This window comes from Felis catus, chromosome A2 (genome assembly GCF_018350175.1).
Source record: "Felis catus isolate Fca126 chromosome A2, F.catus_Fca126_mat1.0, whole genome shotgun sequence".
In the NCBI taxonomy this organism is placed as follows: domain Eukaryota; kingdom Metazoa; phylum Chordata; class Mammalia; order Carnivora; family Felidae; genus Felis; species Felis catus.
The window spans coordinates 156,446,181-156,468,321 of record NC_058369.1 but is presented as its reverse complement, the minus strand read 5'-3'; the positions used below and the strand labels follow the sequence as shown (position 1 = coordinate 156,468,321).

The following is a 22,141-nucleotide window of genomic DNA, read 5'->3' as shown; positions in this document are numbered from 1 at the left end:
ATTGCTAATTAAATAATCTACTATGATATTAATAACTGTTGCTTTATTGGCCATGTGAGTGCCCCATATCACCAGTGCTGTCAGTTATGGTATCATGTCCTGTAACCCAAGAATAAGTTAGGTTACTTCAATAACTACACCTAAAACAATAGTATTTACAGAGCTAAATATGGTATTATCTGAGCTACCAAAATTATCTATGAAGTCTCTAGCAAAGATGTATAACATATCTACAGTTTAATTGCTGGGACTACAGGAGTTATAATTTTCAAAACAGGAGTATATATTCTGGCTGCAAAAGAAGTATCCATGCCTTCTTTAATTACACTTATAAAAGTAGTCATGGATACATCTTTAGACATATCTGCAAAGTTTACAGTGCTCAGAATAGCCATATATGTAAAAGCTAATGTTAACATTTGTGAAAACTTACGTAGCATAAGATCATGTATCTGTTCGTTCATTTTTTATATCTGTAATACTTGTTTTTTCATGTTTATGTATTTATTTGGAGAGAGTATGTGTGTGTGTGTGCACATGTAAGAGTTGGGGAGTGGCAGAGAGAAAGGGGGAGAGAGACAGAATCCTAAGCAGGCTCCACACTGTCAGTGCAGAGCCCAGTGCAGGGCTTGATCTCATGAAATGTGAGATCATGACCTAGGCTGAAATCAAGAGTCAGACTCTTAGCCAGCTGAACCACCCAGGTGCCCCTGTAATAGTTTTTTTAAAGAGATGTCCATAGTAACTGTCCTGCTTCAAGTAGTAATCATGGAACTAGAGTAGCATTTACGGTGTTTGCAATGTAGGTAGATACAGGAGTAGAAGCATCCATTGTTGTTCTATCAAGAATGGTAGTGTTTAAAGCATATATGGTAATATTTGTACTATCTGTGGTAGCATTAGTTGCAACAATAGGTAAATAACTAACTGCAGAGTTGGCTGTTACCTGATTGTGAGCTGCTGTGTCTAGAAGAACAGTCATCAATGTGTCTGAGGCCATTGTAGCATTTGGAATAGAAACATGGGTAGTGTTATATGGAACACTGTTAGAGTTATCTGCATCAGTAATATTTACTGCATGCCCTGTACCGTTTACAGTGTTGGTGGTGGTATTAGCTATTACACTAGTGCTAGGAGAATAAATATCTGTAGAAGAAGGAGTAGACGTTGTAGGAATAGTAATGCTAGTGCTATTCCCACCGGATATCATAAGGGAAGGAGAACTGGTAATAGGAGTGTGGTTGCCAGCGCTAGCAACATCAGTACTTGTAAAAGAAGTCGTTACCATAGCAATAGCAGTGTTTGTATCATAAGTACTTACAGAAAAAGGAGTCGTAATAGGAAAACTGTTGTTAGTAGTATTAGCACCCGCATTCATAGGAGAAGCAGTGGGTGTAATTAAAACACTATTATTAATGGTAGTGGTATCAGTACTTATTGGGGAAAGAGTAGCGGTAATAAGAACACTAGTATTGGTGCTAGCATCAGTAGTATTCGTTGGGAAGGGGGTGGTTGTGATAGGATGAATACTACTAGTATTAGCAGTAGTACTGGTAGCAGATGGTATAGTGGTATCAGGAATAGTAGTACTAGTTGTAACTTCAATAGTACTTGTAGGGAAAAGAGCTGTTGCAATGGGAAGAGTAGTAGTAGCATTAGCCGTAGTTGTAGGGGAAGGTGTAGTGGTATCAGGATGGGTAGTACTAGTGGTAACTTCAGTAGTACTTGTTGGGAAAGGAGTGGTTGTGACAGGAAGAGTACTAGTGCTAGCAGTGGTACTTGTAGGGGACGGTGTAGTGGTATTAGGAATAATAGTACTAGTTGTAAGTTCAATAGTACTTGTTGGGAATGGAGTGGTTGTGACAGGAAGAGTACTAGTGTTAGCAGTAGGAATACTTGTAGAGGATGGTATAGTGACATAAGAATAGGTAGCATTAGCTGTAGCTTCAGTAATACTTGTTGGGAAAGGAGTGGGAGTGATAGGAAGAGGTGTAGTACTAGCAGTCATACTTGTAGGGGTGGGTGTCGTGGTATCAGGATATGTAGTACTGGTTGTAAATTCAATAGTACTTGCTGGGAAAGCAGTGGTTGTGATAAGAAGAGTACTAGTGCTAGCATTCATAGTTAGAGGGGCAGGTGTAGTGGTATCAGGCCCAGAAGTACTAGTTGTAGCTTCACTAGCACTTGTTGGGAAAGGAGTGGTTGTAATAGGAAGTGTAGTATTAGAAATAGTACTTGTAGGGGAAGGTGTAATGGTATTAGTGATAGTAGTACTAGTTGTAAGTTCAATAGTACTTGTTTGCAAAGGAGTGGTACTTTCAATAGTACTTGTTTGCAAAGGACTAGTACTAGTGCTAGCAGTAGGGGTACTTGTAGAGAATGGTGTAGTGGCATCAGAACTGGTAGTACTTGTCACTTCAATAGTACTTGTTGGGAAAGGAGTGGTTGTGACAGGAAGAGTATTAGTACTAGTAGTAGTAGTAGTAGTACTTGTAGCAGCAGGTGTAGGGGTATCAGGACCAGCAGTACTAGTTGTCACTTCAATAGTACTTGTTGGGAAAGGAGTGGTTGTGATAGGCAGAGTACTAGTACTAGTAGTAGTGCTTGTAGGGGCAGGTGTGGTGGTATCAGCACCAGCAGTACTAGTTGTCCCTTCAATAGTACTTGTTGGGAAAGGAGTGGTTGTGATCGGCAGAGTACTAGTAATACTACTAGTAGTAGTGCTTGTAGGGGCAGGTGTGGTGGTATCAGCACCAGCAGTACTAGTTGTCCCTTCAATAGTACTTGTTGCGAAAGGAGTGGTTGTGATAGGCAGAGCACCAGTACTACTACTGGTAGTAGTATGTGTATGGGCAGGTGTGGTGGTATCAGGACCAGCAGTACTAGTTGTCACTTCAATAGTACTTGTTGGGAAAGGAGTGGTTGTGACAGGAAGAGCACTAGTACTACTACTAGTAGTAGTACTTGTAACAGCAGGTGTAGTGGTATCAGCACCAGCAGTACTAGTTGTCCCTTCAATAGTACTTGTTGGGAAAGGAGTGGTTGTGATAAGAGTACTAATACTAGTAGTAGCACTTGTAGCAGCAGGTGTAGGGGTATCAGGACCAGCAGTACTTGTTGTCACTTCAATAGTACTTGTTGGGAAAGGAGTGGTTGTGATCGGCAGAGTACTAGGACTACTACTAGTAGTAGTACTTGTAGCAGCAGGTGTAGGGGTATCAGCACCAGCGGTACTAGTTGTCACTTCAATAGTACTTGTTGGGAAAGGAGTGGTTGTGATAAGAGTACTAATACTAGTAGTAGCACTTGTAGCGGCAGGTGTAGGGGTATCAGGACCAGCAGTACTTGTTGTCACTTCAATAGTACTTGTTGGGAAAGGAGTGGTTGTGATCGGCAGAGTACTAGTGCTAGCAGTAGGGGTACTTGTAGAGGATGGTGTAGTGCTATTAGTAATAGTAGTACTTGTTGTACCTTCCATAGTACTTGTTGGGAAAGGAGTGGTTGTGACAGGAAGAGTACTAGGACTACTACTACTACTAGTACTTGTAGCAGCAGGTGTAGTGGGATCAGGACCAGCAGTACTAGTTGTCCCTTCAATAGTACTTGTTGGGAAAGGAGTGGTTGTGATAAGAGTACTACTACTAGTAGTAGCACTTGTAGCAGCAGGTGTAGGGGGATCAGGACCAGCAGTACTTGTTGTCACTTCAATAGTACTTGTTGGGAAAGGAGTGGTTGTGATTGGCAGAGTACTAGGACTACTACTAGTAGTAGTACTTGTAGCAGCAGGTGTAGGGGTATCAGCACCAGCAGTACTAGTTGTCACTTCAATAGTACTTGTTGGGAAAGGAGTGGTTGTGATAAGAGTACTACTACTAGTAGTAGCACTTGTAGCGGCAGGTGTAGGGGTATCAGGACCAGCAGTACTTGTTGTCACTTCAATAGTACTTGTTGGGAAAGGAGTGGTTGTGATCGGCAGAGTACTAGGACTACTACTAGTAGTAGCACTTATAGCAGCAGGTGTAGTGGTATCAGGACCAGCAGTACTTGTTGTCACTTCAATAGTACTTGTTGCAAAAGGAGTGGTTGTGATCGGCAGAGTACTAGTGCTAGCAGTAGGGGTACTTGTAGAGGATGGTGTAGTGCTATTAGTAATAGTAGTACTTGTTGTACCTTCCATAGTACTTGTTGGGAAAGGAGTGGTTGTGACAGGAAGAGTACTAGGACTACTACTACTACTAGTACTTGTAGCAACAGGTGTAGTGGTATCAGGACCAGCAGTACTAGTTGTCACTTCAATAGTACTTGTTGGGAAAGGAGTGGTTGTGATAAGAGTACTACTACTAGTAGTAGCACTTGTAGCAGCAGGTGTAGGGGGATCAGGACCAGCGGTACTTGTTGTCACTTCAATAGTACTTGTTGGGAAAGGAGTGGTTGTGATCGGCAGAGTACTAGGACTACTACTAGTAGTAGCACTTGTAGCAGCAGGTGTAGTGGTATCAGGACCAGCAGTACTTGTTGTCACTTCAATAGTACTTGTTGCAAAAGGAGTGGTTGTGATCGGCAGAGTACTAGTGCTAGCAGTAGGGGTACTTGTAGAGGATGGTGTAGTGCTATTAGTAATAGTAGTACTTGTTGTACCTTCCATAGTACTTGTTGGGAAAGGAGTGGTTGTGACAGGAAGAGTACTAGGACTACTACTACTAGTAGTACTTGTAGCAGCAGGTGTAGTGGTATCAGGACCAGCAGTACTAGTTGTCCCTTCAATAGTACTTGTTGGGAAAGGAGTGGTTGTGATAAGAGTACTACTACTAGTAGTAGCACTTGTAGCAGCAGGTGTAGGGGGATCAGGACCAGCAGTACTTGTTGTCACTTCAATAGTACTTGTTGGGAAAGGAGTGGTTGTGATTGGCAGAGTACTAGGACTACTACTAGTAGTAGTACTTGTAGCAGCAGGTGTAGGGGTATCAGCACCAGCGGTACTAGTTGTCACTTCAATAGTACTTGTTGGGAAAGGAGTGGTTGTGATAAGAGTACTACTACTAGTAGTAGCACTTGTAGCGGCAGGTGTAGGGGTTTCAGGACCAGCAGTACTTGTTGTCACTTCAATAGTACTTGTTGGGAAAGGAGTGGTTGTGATCGGCAGAGTACTAGGACTACTACTAGTAGTAGTACTTGTAGCAGCAGGTGTAGTGGTATCAGGACCAGCAGTACTTGTTGTCACTTCAATAGTACTTGTTGCAAAAGGAGTGGTTGTGATCGGCAGAGTACTAGTGCTAGCAGTAGGGGTACTTGTAGAGGATGGTGTAGTGCTATTAGTAATAGTAGTACTTGTTGTACCTTCCATAGTACTTGTTGGGAAAGGAGTGGTTGTGACAGGAAGAGTACTAGGACTACTACTACTACTAGTACTTGTAGCAACAGGTGTAGTGGTATCAGGACCAGCAGTACTAGTTGTCACTTCAATAGTACTTGTTGGGAAAGGAGTGGTTGTGATAAGAGTACTACTACTAGTAGTAGCACTTGTAGCAGCAGGTGTAGGGGGATCAGGACCAGCGGTACTTGTTGTCACTTCAATAGTACTTGTTGGGAAAGGAGTGGTTGTGATCGGCAGAGTACTAGGACTAGCAGCAGAGGTACTTGTAGAGGATGGTGTAGTGGGATCAGAACTGGTAGTACTAGTTGTCATTTCAATAGCACTTGTTGAGAAAGGAGTGGTTGTGATAGGAAGAGTCATAGTAGTAGTCGCAGAACTAGTGATAACAGTTTCAAAAGTGGTAGCCTTAGTCGTAACTGTAGAAGGATGTAGAGACTCTGTCGGGAAGGTACTTGTCATAGGTGTAGTGGAAATTATAGGGCCACCGTATATCCAGGTAACCTCAGTTAGTTTTTCCAGGTTGATAATCTTGTCAGTCAATTGAATTGTTAGTATCTGCCAGAAAATAAGAGATAAAGTTGGTGTTTCAGAACTACTTAAACATTATATTTAAGGCATATTTCAAATTATAATTTAACAAAAACAGATGTATTCATTCTTTTTCCAGAGAGTAATAAAAGGATATAGATTCCTTTCCAGGTCACTGATTCCAGACAGATAAACAGAAGGATGTGTTGTGTACATGATCCCTGTGCTGGAAATCTGTGTCTTTCCACTTCATCAGGCCAAACCACATTGCTTTCAAGTATTCGAGGCTTTGATAAAAACCAACATGTATTAAAATCTCATTGCTTTGCCACTAGATTTTAACTTTCCCAAAGGCAGGCTGGTTTCATGTTTCACCATCCCCAATGCTGAGTATAAGTGCCTGGCATATAATAGGCATCTGATATGCTACTAAGTTTCCTAAAAAGAAGGTGTTGAGAAATTTTCTGCATCAGCCTTAACCAGGGTGGTCTTGAACACAATAGTCCAGGAAAAATGTGTTGAAGTAGATCATTAGAAAGGACTAGAGAGAGAGAAGCTATCTGAGTGTTCAGAGGGGCATTTTCCAAAATCCAGATATTAGCAGGTCACTCTTTCACTGCTTGGAAAACAGGAATTATATTTACCTATTTTCCCTTCTGAATGATCCCACCTAAGAGTCACTAGTTCATACTTAGGACAGGTCTAGTGTTCTAATGTGGGATACCTTTCCCTCTGTGGTTACTCTTGGTACACCTCTGCTGGTAATTTGTCTTCCACATAGGCATCTCCTACAGCAGACCCTGCTACAGGGTCTAGTAGCATCTGCTATTTATGTCACTCCGTTTTGTTAACCAAATAATTTTACCTCACATCACAGGTGGGACATATTCACTTTGATGATGACCACAGTTTACTGCCAATTTTCACCAACCTCAAGATCTATCAATTTGACCAGGGGTTAATTTCCCTGGGAGTAATTTCAGGAAGAAGGGAGAAAATCTCCAACAATTTTTATGCGATCACTCTTCTTTTGTTTTAGCCTCTGTCACAGAAGCAAATAAATTTTGTGATGCTAGCCCGAGAGGCTAACTTTACTTAACACATAGCACCATTTCTGGGAAACACATGGAAAGGATTTCATCAGACTACTAAACATCGATCCCTGGACTACATTGGGAAGACTGCCGATGTTGCACATTTCACAACAGGATTCGATACTCACAATTTTTCATGAACATACTATTGCACATATCTCTATAGCCTTTCAAATAGAAGCACATAAAAGAATGATAATAGTGGTGACAATTTGGCAGAATAATAAATTTAACTTATAATATGATAATATTCCTTTGAGACATACCTGATTGTAAGGGTCACTCTTGAAATTCTTCTCCATGAATTGCTTGTTGTCATAAGTAAAAGTGACTTGTGTCACATAAGTAGAATTTACCCCCCAGATTTTAATATATCCAACTTTCAGTGGATTTGAGTCACTCAAATACTTATTGTGCATGGTTTGGATTTGCAATATGTTCTATAAAGAATATGTAAAAAGAAAAAAATACTTAATACGTCTGCTGATAGACTATACTTCACTTTAAAATGTTAAGAAACCTCAAATTAGTATTGTTGTGCTGGTTTGCTGTTTTAATTCTTAAACACCTCATGAAGAAACACTTCCTGAGTACCTGCTACAACAAATTTGATAATGCCAACATTATGAAAGTTATTTTACCTATACTGTTACTAATTCTTATAAGGATCTTGAAAAGAAAGCATCATTATCTCAGTTTTACAGATGAGGAAACAGGCTCTGGGAGTGAAGTGAGCAGCTAAATGATATAGATACGTTTGGAATCATGATGGGGCTCTGAGCATTGTACTGTGTGAGTTAACACAGGGTGAACAAAGAATTATGGCAAACAGTCCCTAGACTAAGGACAGTTTGCAACAAATATAGGGACTTGACTAAATCATAACTTGATTAAGCATCAACACAAGGGTTAAACCAATGTGAGATAAGTGGCAATGTAGAGCATGATTAAGGCCTAAATGAAAATAAAAAAAAAAAAAAGAAGGGAGAGGGAAACAAACCACAAGAGACCCTTAACAACAGAGAACAAACTGAGGGTTGATGGAGGGAAGTAGGTGAGGAGTGGGCTAGATGGTGATTGGGCATTCAGGAAGGCACTTGTTGGGATGAGCACTGGGTGTTATATGTTAAGTGATGAATCACTAAATTCTACTCCTGAAACCAATATTGCACTATATGTTAACAAGCTAAAGTTTAAATTAAAAAAAAAAAGAAAATCATAGTGAATATTTGTCATGGGTGTTGAGAGAAAGGAGAAATCACTGTGGAATAGGGTGGTCAAGAGAGGACTTAGGAAGGACATGGAACTTCAGGAAGCCTGGAAGGATGGATGGAGTTAGAAAGGTGAAATGAGAAAGGGAATGGGGGCAGGGACACGTTGAAGAAAGGCACATTCATTGAGCGCGAGAACTACGGTAGCTGGTGCTGAGCCAACAGGAATAAGACTGGTTACAACGTAAGATAGGAAAATGAAGATTTTATACAATAAATCAAGGGGATAGTGGCAATAGAATGATGGTATAAACTCCTTAACTGGCAACAGTAGAAAGAAAAAGAAATATGTTCAATTGTCTTTATGGAGAATTTAACAAGATTTTGAGACTGATTGCACAAGCAGAATCAAGGGGAAATGAAGACAAATTGATAGAACTTGAAGTAAATGGGTGTGCTGAAGCCAGTTGGCACTTACTGATTCGAGAGACCCTACCGTTAAGTTGCCTAGAATTTTGCAGGCCAGTTGATAGCTTGAAATTGGCTAAAATGGTGGGAGTACTTACACCACAGGAATTAGCAAATGCTACAAATCAGGCCCACACCCGCATAACCCCGTACCAGCCAGCACACCATTGGTAATTTTTTTTAAGTTTATTTATTTATTTTTGAGAGAGAGCAAGCATGAGGGGGAGGGGCAGAGAGAAAGGGAGACAGAGAATCCCAAGCAGACTCCGTGCTGTCAGCACAGAGCCCAACATGGGACTCGAACTCATGAACCGTGAGATCATGACCTGAGCTCAAATCAAGAGCCAGAGGCTTAACTGACTGAACCACCCAGGCACCCCTGAACACCACTGATAATTACCCACAGGGAAAGTTAGAAGTGTTCTTTCATTTCAAGCCACTGATCCTTAGAAAAAATTCCATCAAGTGTCACAGAGAAATACAAATTTATTTATCCCTTGTTTGGAATAACAGAAGAATGGAATATTAGAGTTAGAAACTATTTACAGGCGTTTTGTCATCAAGAAACACATATTAAACAGGGGAAGTGCCTTCCCTAGGTTAAATAACTAGTTAGCAGTAGAAATAGAACTAAAATCCAGGGCTTCTAAATCAATGTGAGCCATATATGCAATTTTTAATGTTCTCATAGCCACATTTTTTAAAGTAATAAGAAATAGGAGAAATTAGAATAATCAGATCTGGAAACCCATAGAAGCACAAAATAGGAGAAGTGTGAAGTTTGCCTGCAGATGTATAATTTCAAGAGAAGACAGAAAGTATACACAATGGACATCTTCAAATACCTGAAGCAGTATGATGTATAAAAGACAATAGAGTTGTGTTATACTATTCCTTAAATGCAAATAGGTAAAAATTATAGAGAAGCAAATTCCAGGTCTGACATAGAATGATCATTTAACATGCCTGGTAGATTGGTTGTATTAATTTCTCTAATTATTCACCCTTCCCTATTCATACCCTTTTCTATGTAATTTTGGCAATGCCCTCTCTCTGGATGGGGCGTTCTATTCCACCTTTGTCTTTGAGCTTGGCCGTGTAACTCTCCCTCGCTAATAGGACAGTAGTCAACTTGCTGCAAATTGGAGATTTTAAAAAGTGCTCAAGCATTTCCACTACTGTTTTTGCCCTCTTCTGAGGTCATGAAAAGGTCATGCCCAGACCTGCCCATAAGGCCATCCTAGGCCATCGAAGAGCCAGCTGACAGGTATGAGTGAGCACAGCCAGGATCACCCTAGTAGCCTAACGGTTCCGCAACTGAGCGCAGATGCATGTGAGCCAGACAAGATCAGGCAGGTCCAGCCCATAACATCTGACCAGAACTTCCGAACACTACAAACTCATGAGCTAAATAAGTATGTATTGTTACGTACTGCTGAAGTTTTGAGGTTGTTTGTTACACACCATTGTTATGCAATAGATAACTGATCTAGCATTTATCCTGCAAAATATTATTAGCCAAGAAATGCTGTTTCATCCCCAGAAAACATGTTGTACATTTAAGGACTCATTTTGTAACCAGCATTATATGAATTACAAGCATCTTGTTAGAGAATGATGGCATATTGGGTAATTGTCAAAACAAGGACTATCCTTATATTAGTTATCGACAGACCCAATTTATAAATGTAAAGGCAGGAAGTTCCTCCTACTAAGAGGCAGAGTATTATTTCAATACAGTTAACTGATAACGCTTAACCTGCAGCTGACTGGGAATGGATTTATAAAATTCAATAAAAATAGTCTTACCTGAGCTGCTATAAAGTTTGCCAAGAAATAGTTTCCATTTTCATAGGTATCTGCAAGTAAGAAAAAAAGAGTAAGTGACTAGTCGTTGCTTCAACTATAGCAGATAATGTTGCATTCAGTCAACGGGGTCACAGTCACTGATCAGGATAATCATGACCTCTCTGAGGAACACTAAGGATAGTAGCCAAGGGACTATTTCACCCCAGGGTAGCATGGGGATGTACAGATAAGAGGATGTTTCAAGTATGGGTCAAGTGGTTATAAAAAGTGGTTATAAAAGTAGAAAATCTTGGTTGAACTCAGGATAGATACCCCAGATGAGGAAACATGGAGGCTAGTGATCGCTTTTTTCTGTGCTGAGATAGGAAGCATGTAGCCATGAGAGTTGACATGGCTATGATCATAAAGGCTCAAAGCAGAGGACAGTGGTGAGGAATTCAGGCTTTCAAGTTAGATTGGCATGGATTCAAATCCCTGCTCTTATACTTAGTTGTTGTACAAGCTCAGGCAAGTAACTTAACATTCTGTCACCTGTAAAATGGAGATAATAATAGTACCTAGTTCATGGCATGCTGCATGAGCAGAATAAGTGCTCAAAATGTATTGTTCACTATCATTATCTGCATCTTCATTATTCTTCTCTCCCTACTCTTAGATCATCCCACCACAGTGCTCTAGTTCACAAGCCCTCCTGCCTCTACAAAACTTAAGCCATCAGTTCTTCCCCAGACCCTCTCTGCTCCTCCAGGCTCCAATTAGGCTCCAAAGGACTCCATTCCGACAAACCCTTTTACTTGACTCTATATCAAGCAACCACATCTCCACATCTCCTTTTTAGTGCCATCTTATCTCAAAAAAGGTAGCCTCTGTTTGTTATGTCCGTGTACTCAACTCATAATTCAATCCAACATCTCCTACATTTCATTTCCTGTTTCTTTTTTTTTTTTTTTTTTTACTGATTCTGATCTTTTCAGAGTCACCAGTGACACAGTATATTAAATCTAAATATCTCTTCACAAGATTCAGGTTTTTACACCTTTCCCCACACATCCCCTCCTTGAAATCATCCTTAGTAGAGGTCTACTTTACTCATTCTTATCATGTGGCTTCTGTAACTCCTATTTCTTAAAAGACAGTTTCATTTCATGTTTTGTTCTTGCCCTTATACATCTTTTAATTAACAGTCATGCCACCATGAGCAACAATTATCTAGCCCCAAATGTTAGTACTACCAAGGTTGAAGGAATCTGCTCAAAACAAAAAAATGCACTTTCTTAAAAAAGAAGAAAGTTGGAGAATTCTTGCTTCCTGATTTCAAGATTTACTCAAAGCAACTGTAATCAAGACTGTAGTACTGGCATGAGAATAAATATAGTATATGTATATATAAATATATGTAACTGTGTATATGTATATGTAAATATATATAGTAATATAAATATATAGTAATAAATATAGTATGTGTATATATAAGTATATGTAACTATGTGTATATGTATATGTAAATACATACAGTAATATGATGAAGATTTATTTCTGTGTCCATAATTCTATTTATATTTAATATGTATAATATAAATATATGCATATATATATAAAATATGCATACACCTTCATATTTAAAATCAGTTGATTTTCATTAAGGGTCCCAAAACAACTCATGATGGAGAATAGTCTTTTCACATATTATGCTGGGACAACTGGATATCCACATGCAAGGTAATGAACTTGGATTCTACCTCACACCATATACACAGATCAACACAAAATGGATCAAAGATCTAAATGTGAGAGCTTAAACTCTTAAAATTCTTTTTTTTAATGTTTATTTTTGAGAGTGGGGGAGGGGCAGAGAGCTAGAGGGAGACAGAAGATCCCAAGCGGGCTCTGGCTGAGAGCAGAAAGTCTCATGCAGGGCTTGAATCCTGAACTGTGACATTATGACCTGAGCCAAAGTCTGAGGCTTAACCAACTGAGTCATCCAGGTGTCCCCTAAACTATTTAACTCTTAGAAGAAAACAAGGGTAAATCTTTTTGATCTTGGATTTGGCAATAGTTTCTTAGTATACCACAAAGAGCAAAAGCAACAAAAAAATAAATTTGACTTCATCAAAATGAAAACCTTTTGTGCTTCAAAAGGACACTACAAAGTGAAAAGACAATCCACTGGATGAGAGAAAATATTTGCAAATCATATGTCTAATAAGGGACTTGTATCTAGAATGTTGTTTATAAAGACATTTACAATTCAATAATAAAAAGACAATCTATTGTAAAAATTGACACAGGATATTAATAGACATTTCTCCAAAGAAGATATGTGAATGGCTAGTAAGTACATGAAAAGATGTTCAATGGCATTAGTGATTAGGGAAATGCAAATCAACCAAAACCACAATGACATATTACTTCACACCCACGAAGACGACTAGACTCAAAAAGACAATAAGTGTTGACAAGGATGTGGAGAAACTGGACCCTAATGCACTGCTGAAGGAAAGTAAAATGGTGCAGCCTCTTTGGAAAAGAATCTGGGAGTTTCCAAAAAAGTAAACATAGACTTACTGTATAGCCTAGAAATTCCACTACTAGGTATGTACCCAAGAGAATTGAAAAAAAAGTAGGTCTATACAAAAACTTGCACACAGATGTTCATAGCAGCATTTTTCCTAATAGTGAAAAAGTAGAAACAACACAAACGTCTACCAACTGATAAATGGATGTGTAAAATGTGGTATTTTCATCCAAAGTTTTATTATTCAGCCATAAAAAAGAAATGAAGTATAGATACATGCTACGACATGGTGGAACCTTAAAAACATTCTGCTAAGTGAAAGAAACCAGTAACAAAAGGCCACATTTATTCAATTTATATGACTCCATGATTCCATTTATAGGGAATATCTAGCATACACAGATGTATAGCGACAGATCAGTAAATGCCTAGGACTGCATTTCCTGGGGCTGGAAAGAATGGGGGTAGGGTAAGGAAGGATTGAAGGGTGGTATTTAAAAGGTGGAGGGCTTATTTGGCGGGTAAATAAATTGTTCTAAAATTGCTTGTGTAATTGTTATACAACTTGGTGAATATACTAAAACCACTGAATTGTACACTTTAAATGGGTAAATTACACACTGTGTGAATTATATCTCAATAAAGCCGTTACCAAAAAAAGTTGAAGGCCCAAGAACAACAAAAAAAGGGTATTACTTTTTTTTTTACAAAAATATATATATTATTTAAAATTTATGTTAATGTTTATTTTTGAGAGAAAGAGAGAGAGCGCACGTGAGCTGGGGAGGGGCAGAGAGAGAGGGAGGCACAGAATCTGAAGCAGATGTCAGGTTCTGAGCTGTCAGCACAGAGTCTGACATGGGGCTTGAACACACAAACTGTGAGATCATGACCTGAGCCAAAGTCAGATGCTTAACTGACCGAGCCACCCAGGTGCCCCTAAAAATATATATTAAAAAAAAATCTTCTACCAGATCAATCCAATCCAGTGTATCATTTCTATTTGTCATAACACTCCCAGGCCTATCACTCTGTGGGTCCCTCAGTCTTTCTGGCATCACAGCCATATTTCCAAATCCCTGCTCCACCAGGAGGCTCCACAGGCATCTCAAAATCCAAGTGTGCAAAGTTAATCTCGTTATCTCTCATCATTCTCAACGTTTATTTATTTTTTGGGACAGAGAGAGACAGAGCATGAATGGGGGAGGGGCAGAGAGAGAGGGAGACACAGAATCGGAAACAGGCTCCAGGCTCTGAGCCATCAGCCCAGAGCCTGACGCGGGGCTCGAACTCACGGACCGCGAGATCATGACCTGGCTGAAGTCGGACGCTTAACCGACTGTGCCACCCAGGCGCCCCTCTCTCATCATTCTCTAAACTGACTTTATTTCCCATGTTCCATACCGTGATAATGGAATTGCTCCCTGCCCAATCACCCAAGCATACAGCTGGCATGCAAATAGTTGGCAGTGACCTTGGCAAGAGGGCACTGATACAGTGTTGAATACCTTGTCACAGCAACTAACTCCTTTTGCTGAAATTTGCCACTCACCAAACAAATCCTTGATTAAAATTTCATCCTTCACATAGGTTTAAGATTGGGAACATTCTAGGTCATTAATAAATACAGTTCTTAAATTTAAAAATGCATTGTAGCACATTATTCTCTTACAAGGTTCAAGTCTGCAACTCTCTCTCTTTTCTTTTTTTTAACAGAGAGAGAACTCGTGCAAGCAGTGGGGAGGGGCAGAGGGAGAAAGAATCTTAAGCAGACTCCACACTCGGGGTCTGACATGGGGCTCGAACCCATGACCCTGGGATTGTGACCTGAGCCAAAATCAAGAGAGGGGTGCTCAATGGAATGAGCCACCCAGGTGCCTTAAGCCTGTAACTCTCTTAAAATCTAGTGGGTACTTGGTTAATCTCCTTTCTCTGACTTATGGACTTTCTGTGGTCACATTAACCACACTGATTTGAATGTAATGCATCTTAAAGGCTTATCCTGGAATTTTATTTACCTTGTATATTAATGATATGTTTTATTCAGTATCCATGTGCCAGGAATTCTCTCTACACATTGAATCATTTTGTCTGAATAAAAAAATCTATATGATAAGCAGAGGTTTCTAGATGTTAAAGATGAGAAAATGCTGGCAAAGAAATGTTAGGCATCTTTCCAAAAGACATACAACCAATTGGGGCGCCTGGGTGGCTCAGTCCGTTGAGTGTCCGACTTAGGCTCAGGTCATGATCTCATGGTTTGTGAGTCAGGCCCTATGCTGACAGCTCAGAGGCTGGAAACTGCTTCGGATTCTCTGTCTCCCTCTCTCTCTGCCCTCCCCAACTCACGCTCTGTCTCTCTCTGTCTCTCTCTCTCAAAAATAAACATAAAAAAAAAAAAAGACACACAACCTGTAAATGATTGAAATGGTATCTGAATCCAGATCTATGGAATGCCACATTCCACGTTCCTCTCCATGGAGTTTACTTATCACATTGAACTTTACAGAACTAATCGAAGACTAGATTGAACTTTGAAAAAGAGTAATCTAATTCTTTCATATTCCTCTCTTTAGCCAGGTTCCACCTCTAAATGAGCAACTGAGTCATTTGAAAAATAGCTCTTTATATACTATATTAAATGAGTATGACGCTATAAGAAGTATCCATTTACTGAGAAGACATTTAAAGTGCCATCTGCAATATTATCAAAACCTTGGAAATACTTGCGATATATTTAACGAAATATGTGTAAGACCCATGCACTGAAAACTACAAAACAGTGAGATAAACAGGCCAACGTAATTAAAAGTGATAGGTAGACATCCCCAACTGATTTATAGAATCAGTGTAATTGCAGGCAAAAATTCTAGCAAGTTTTTGTTAATTATTACTTGTTAAAACAATTTTGAACCCACATTAGTTAACGCAGCGTGGCATTGGCATAAGTATAAACGTACAGATCCGTGAAACAGAATAATCCAAAAATAGACTTTCAGCCATACATGACCTATTCACAGCTGATAAAAGTGTCAAGATAATACAGCAGGGGAAAGGCTCTGGATCAAATGGAAACACTCGCGGGGGGTGTGGGGGGGTGGAGAATGAGCCTTCACCATTATGTACAGACACAATGTAATACAAAAGAGCTGAAAGTCCTACATGTAAAAGCTAAAACTGTAAATCTTCAAAAATATAGGAGGGAGAAAAATCTCTGTAACCCTGAGTTAGACCAAGGGATGTTGCGGCGTATAATTTGTATTTGGTCTTCTTCTGGCACAGAACTCTTAAAACCCTTGGATTTTTTCCTAACTGATGAAAACAAAGTATCTTTTGTCACGTTAAGGAGGTGACTTTTGGAAAGCACCTCAGGGTCCTGGCTGGTTGCCTGGAGAACCAACCCTGTTATTTGAGGGCTGGAACTTCCAGCCCCACCATGAGACCCTTGCAAGGGCAGAGGAGCTAGAAATGGTATCAGTCGCCAATGGCCAATAATGTAGCCAATGATGCCAAGATAACGAAGCCTCCTTAAAACCCCAGAAGGATGGGGCTTGGAGAGCTTCCGTACTGGTGAGCACGTAGAGATCTGGGAAAAATACTGCCTCTGGAGAGGGCATGGAAGCTCTGAGCCCCTTCCCACATACCTTGCCCTATGCATTTCTTCCACTTGCTGTTCCTGGCTTATATTCTTTGATAATAATCTGGTAATCTAGTAAGTAAAATGTTTCTCTAAGTTCTGGGAGCTGCTCTAGCAAATTAACTGAAACTGAGAAGGAGGTTGTGGGACCTTCTGATTTACAGCCAGTTGGCCTGAAGGACAGGTAACAGTGGACTTGAAAGTGGCGTCTGAATCCCAAGCAGGAGTTGTTGGAACTTCCAATCTGGAGTGGGAGGAATGTGAAGTGGGAGAGGGAGGAGGAGGCAGTTTTATGGGACTGAGCACTTAACCTATGGGATCAGAGGCTATTTCCAGGTAGATAGTGTAGGATTTGTGTTGAGTTGAAGGACACTAGTTAATGTCCCAGAATTACTAGTTGGCATGGGGGAAACTCCTCCCACATGTTAGAATTGGTACCAGAATACGTTTTAGGCCAAGACGCAAGAAGTATAGATCTTTTTGTCAAGAAAAGCATGGAAAAAATGGACTTTTATAAAAATTAAAGTTTGTTTTTTGCAAGATGCTATAGAAGAATTGTATAGGTGAGTTATAGACAGGGCAATGCAAATTGTATCTGATAAAAGACTGGTATACATAACTGTTATAATAAATTGCTTAATAATAAAAAGATAACCCAATAAAAAATAGGCGAAGGACTTGAAATGATACCTCAATAAGAAGATATACAAAGAGCCAATAAACATAAGATGTTCAATGTCAAGGAAATGCAAATTAAGTCCAGGCAGAGATGCACTATGTACCACTAAAATAGTTAAAATTAAAAAATTTTGTAATGCTTATTTATTTTTGAGAGAGAGAGAGAGAGCGAGCGAGCATGAGCAGGGGAGGGGCAGAGAGAGAGGGGGACACAGAATCTGAAACAGCTCCAGGCTCTGAGCTGTCAGCACAAAGCCCAATGTGGGACTTGAACCCACAAACCATGAGATGATGACCGAAGTTGGAAGCTTAACCAACTGAGCTACCCAGGTGCCCTCAAAAGAGTTAAGATTTTAAAAACTGACAATACCAAGTGTTAGTGAAGATGTGGGAAATTGGAACCCTGAAATATTGCCATTAGTAAGGGGGAGGAGTATAGCCATTTTAGAAAATAATAGGGCTGTTTCTTCAAAAGTTAAATACATGCTTATCACATGGCCCAGCCTGGCAATTTCACTTCCAGGTTTTCACCCAAAGAAAATGCAAACATAGGATTACAAAATGACTTATACTCAATTAATCATGGCAGTTTTGTGCATAATGGTAAAAAACATAAAACAACTTAAATATTCACCAATTAGTAAATGGGTAAACAAATTCTGGTATACCCATACAATGGAATGTTATTCAGGAATCAAAAAGGTAATAAGCTACTTTTACATGCCACAATATGGCAAAACACTTTGTGACCACACATCATTTTGCTAAGTGAAGGAAACTAAGCACAAAAAGAATAAGCCCTGTATAATTTTATTTACGTAAAACCTAGAGAAGACAGATCTAATCTATAGTGACAGAAGGCAGATCAGTGATTGCAGGGCCTGGAACTGGAGGTTGGGAGCGGGCAGGGGTGAGGGGGAACTTCACTGGAAAGATGCAAATGGGTCTTGAAATTACAAGTTATGAAAATGTTCTGTATCTTGACTGTGGTAGTGGCAATACAACTGTATATATTTGTCAAAACTCATTTAACTGTATACGTGGGATGGATACATTTTGTGTAAATACAGCTCAGTCAAGTTGATTAAAAAAATAATTTCACTTCTAGGAATCTACCCTATGGAAATAATATGACATACAAAGGTTAATCCTCGATGTTGTTGGTTAACAATGAAAACAGAAAACATCCTGTATCCTATATAGAGAGCAATTATAGAAAATGAGATAAATTGTAGCATATCCTTTCATTGGAATATGGCAATCATAATGGTGTTTGTGAAAAGTATATGATAACATCTAGACATATTTCTGTCATTATTTTAAGTGCAAAGAAACAGGATTCAGAAATTAAATATGCAGTATGTTTTCAGCGATATAAAAAATTATACATTTTCTTACGTCACATGAAAGCATATAGAAGAATATAGCAAAAATATATATATAAAAGAATAGATATAAAAGAAATATATAAAATAATATAGCAAAAATATTATTACTTTTTTCTAGTTTTCTGTCTTTAAAATATTTTCTTTAATGACAATATATTACCCTCATAATGAAGAAAACAAAAAGGAGGATATTACTACTGAAAAACAAACCATAATTTCATAAACTGTGACCCGTTGCAAGATTAGAATGTTCTAGTCTACAGTAATAAGGAATGGAAAATGGGCATCAGTTGGTAACAGCGTGTCAGTATGTCTACAGAAACGTCTAAGGAAGAGGATGCTCTGATTATATTGACAAACCCCAATTATCTAAGGTAGCACTGTCATATCCCTAGATTGGAGAAAGAAGGCATACAAAGTAATATTTCATTGATATAAGCATTTTTTTGATAGTACTTAATACCCTACTTCTGAAACACCAAGAAATTTTCTGAGCTCTAATTTGCCTCCTCAGTGAACCTACTTAGGAGGAAAAGGGTGTCTGGTTACAGATGGCTGGTCCAAATAACAAAGCCAAGTCTGTGACCCACTGAGAATGGATGATATTTGCATCCACATTTTTATCAGAGCAAGGCAGTTAGTTATACAGAGATAGATCACTCCTGGCTGACTCCATAACATCACGTTGTCGAACCTCAAAGCTGGGGACCATACACTATTCTACAGTAATTACAATGTAATATAAAGAGCAGGAAAAATTGCAAGCATTCTCCCAACACATTCGCTTTATTAACAGTGGCAGAAACAGGTTTAGAGAAACATTTCCAGTTCATGCCAATTCTATCCTGAGCTATGGTGTTTCTGCATGCTGTAGGGGGAGCCTGGAAAGCTCAGACTTACCAATGCTTTGTCCATCGTCCCAGAATATCTGACCTTCAGCTTTCCCATTGTCATCCAAAGCAACAATCAATCCCATAAATTTTTGTCGACTGTGGAAAAAAAGGAGTTTTTTTTCTCTAGATTATAGGTTGTAAGAATGAAGGACAGTTGCTGTTGAAAATATTACTCAACCAAATCAAAAAACTGCATACATTAAAATTGCACATAAAGTTCTAAAAATAGGTAAAATGAGATAAAATACAAGATACTTAAAAGCTAATAGAAAAAAACTAATGAAACGTGGTATAACTTCAACTTTCAAAAATCAAAAATAGCTCATAATTAAAAATGTATCTTCTTTACAAAAGAGCTTATTGCATGTTGCTTAAATATTAAAGTTTCCTAGATAGTTTAAAAAAGAATTTTGTGGGGCACCTGGGTGGCTCAGTCGGTTAAGCATCCAACTTCAGCTCAGGTCGTGATCTCACAGTTTGTGGGTTCGAGCCCCACGTTGGGCTCTGTGCTGACAGCACGGAGCCTAGAGCCTGCTTCAGATTCTCTGTCTCCCTCTCTCTGTGCCCTTACCCCACTCATTCTCTCTCTCTCTCCTTCTCTCTCTCTCTCTCAAAAATAAACATTAAGAAAAAAAAATTTTGTTTTTGAAAATTTTACACATAAATGTATATTATATAACATATGAAAACATAAATACCATTAAAATGAGATGTACTTAGATATATATCTATGTAAATATATTTTGCAAATAGAAATGGATTACATCTCAAAGGATGTATATACAAACTAATTTTCATTAAGTGCAGTCATATTTAAATTATTTTAATAAAAGAAAATATTTGTTTGAAATTTTGAGGTGGTTTTCTTATAGTAGAGACTTATAAATAATTATGGTAAATAAACACCAAATATGTATAATCAATGTCTTTTAATTTGAATACATCTCAAAATATTTAATTTCTTAAAGATTTAATTTTTTTTAAGTTTATTTATTTATTTGGAGGGAGAGAAAGAGGGTGCATGCGTGCGCACACACAAGCAGAGGAGAGACCAGGGAGACAGAGGGAGAGAGAAGATCCCAAGCAGGCTGCGTTGTAGGTGCAGAGCCCAATCCAACAAACCACGAGACCAGGACCTGAGCCAAAATCAAGAGTCAGATGCTCAGCCCACTGAGTCACCCACACACCCCTTAAAGATTTCATTTGTAGTAATGAATATGAACTTGTTACTCATGATCTTTGTGTGAATTAAAAATAGACACTTAAAAATGAAATATTCATACTCTACTTTCACACATATTATAAGTAATAGGATAAGATGTGAATTCCTTAGGAAGAAAACCACCCAACAACCCTTCAGTAGCTTCCAGATTGCTATAGAATAAAATGCAAAGTACTTGTCCTGGCATTGACAGCCCTCCAGGATCTGGTCCTAACCTGCTTGAACTTTATTTCTTTCATCTCTCTCCCTTATCTTCGCTCCAATTAAACTGAATGGTTTACTCTTCCCCAAACCAAACTCACTTTTCACCTTTGGTTCTTTAATACTCCCAGAATATGTCTTTTCCTGTCTTCATGTTTTCAAATCCTACTTTTTATTCAATGCTCAGCCCAAAGCTGTCTTTCATGTTAAACCATGATTTACACCACAAGGTGGAGCTAACTTCTTTCCTTTTGAATGGTTCTTGGTCTTTTTATCTCTGCCTCTCTTAACATAACGTGTTCTCCTTAATTTAACACACACACACACACACACACACACACACACACACACACACACAAATAAAAATATAACTACATAAATATAAGTATACAATCTCTCCTGAGTTGACCAAAGTAGACCTTGGAAGGAGTACTGAATCATCCTCGGGTTGCCATCAAATCAAAGAGCTCATTAATATTCCCAACTTTTGTAGTAGTGTGGAAAGAGGCACACACTACTGCCTTCAAGGAAATTTTTGTCCCAGGCCTTGGACACAGAGCTACAGTAAAAGTTCTCCCCAGGACTGATTGTATGAATGAATGCATCCTCCCCCAGATTCCACTCAGAAGGCATTTACAGAATTGAATCAATGAAATGTCTGTTGTTTGGTTTATTTACCCACAGAGCCCTGGTTAAGGTGGTCAGCCCCCTGTGAGGCTACCTCATTATGACAAAGTGAGGCCAGCAACACCTTTGCTCCTCCTTACCTGGCCTGAGTGTTCATTGCAGGCTCTTGCCAAGGCAGGATGTAGCCTCCTCTGATATGAAGGTTGATGTGGTCAAGGGGAGCCTCCAGGGTTTTCCAGTAACCTGTTGACGCATTGCCAGATTCCTAGAAGAGAGAAGATAGGCAGGTAAGGATGACAGATAAATCGATGAAATGAACAGATGCGTGCTTTCGTACAAGTTTTTCCTTTCTAAGGCAGCAAGTTGGAAAGTCAGCAAGAAACCACAAGTCTAAGCAGGAAAATCTCTGATTCTCAGCATTGTTAAAAGCTCTGGAAAGCTATTCTTTTCTCTGTATTCTCCAGAAAAGGTGGGGATGGAGTTAAGAGAGAAGGCA

General features: G+C 39.1%; 1 protein-coding gene across 1 annotated transcript in view; it reads right to left on the bottom strand.

The window, feature by feature from the left end:
* Positions 1-621: 621 nt before the first annotated feature.
* LOC101094837 (probable maltase-glucoamylase 2) overlaps positions 622-22,141 on the bottom strand; it is an 86,763-nt gene continuing 65,243 nt past the window's right edge. The window contains exons 42-46 of the mRNA XM_045052642.1: positions 21,786-21,910; positions 19,603-19,691; positions 10,485-10,534; positions 7,263-7,436; positions 622-5,929 (exon numbers count right to left, since the gene is read on the bottom strand). Of these exons, the coding sequence (XP_044908577.1) occupies positions 767-5,929; positions 7,263-7,436; positions 10,485-10,534; positions 19,603-19,691; positions 21,786-21,910 (5,601 nt within the window). The 3' untranslated portion in view covers positions 622-766. The remainder of the gene's footprint in view (positions 5,930-7,262; positions 7,437-10,484; positions 10,535-19,602; positions 19,692-21,785; positions 21,911-22,141) is intronic.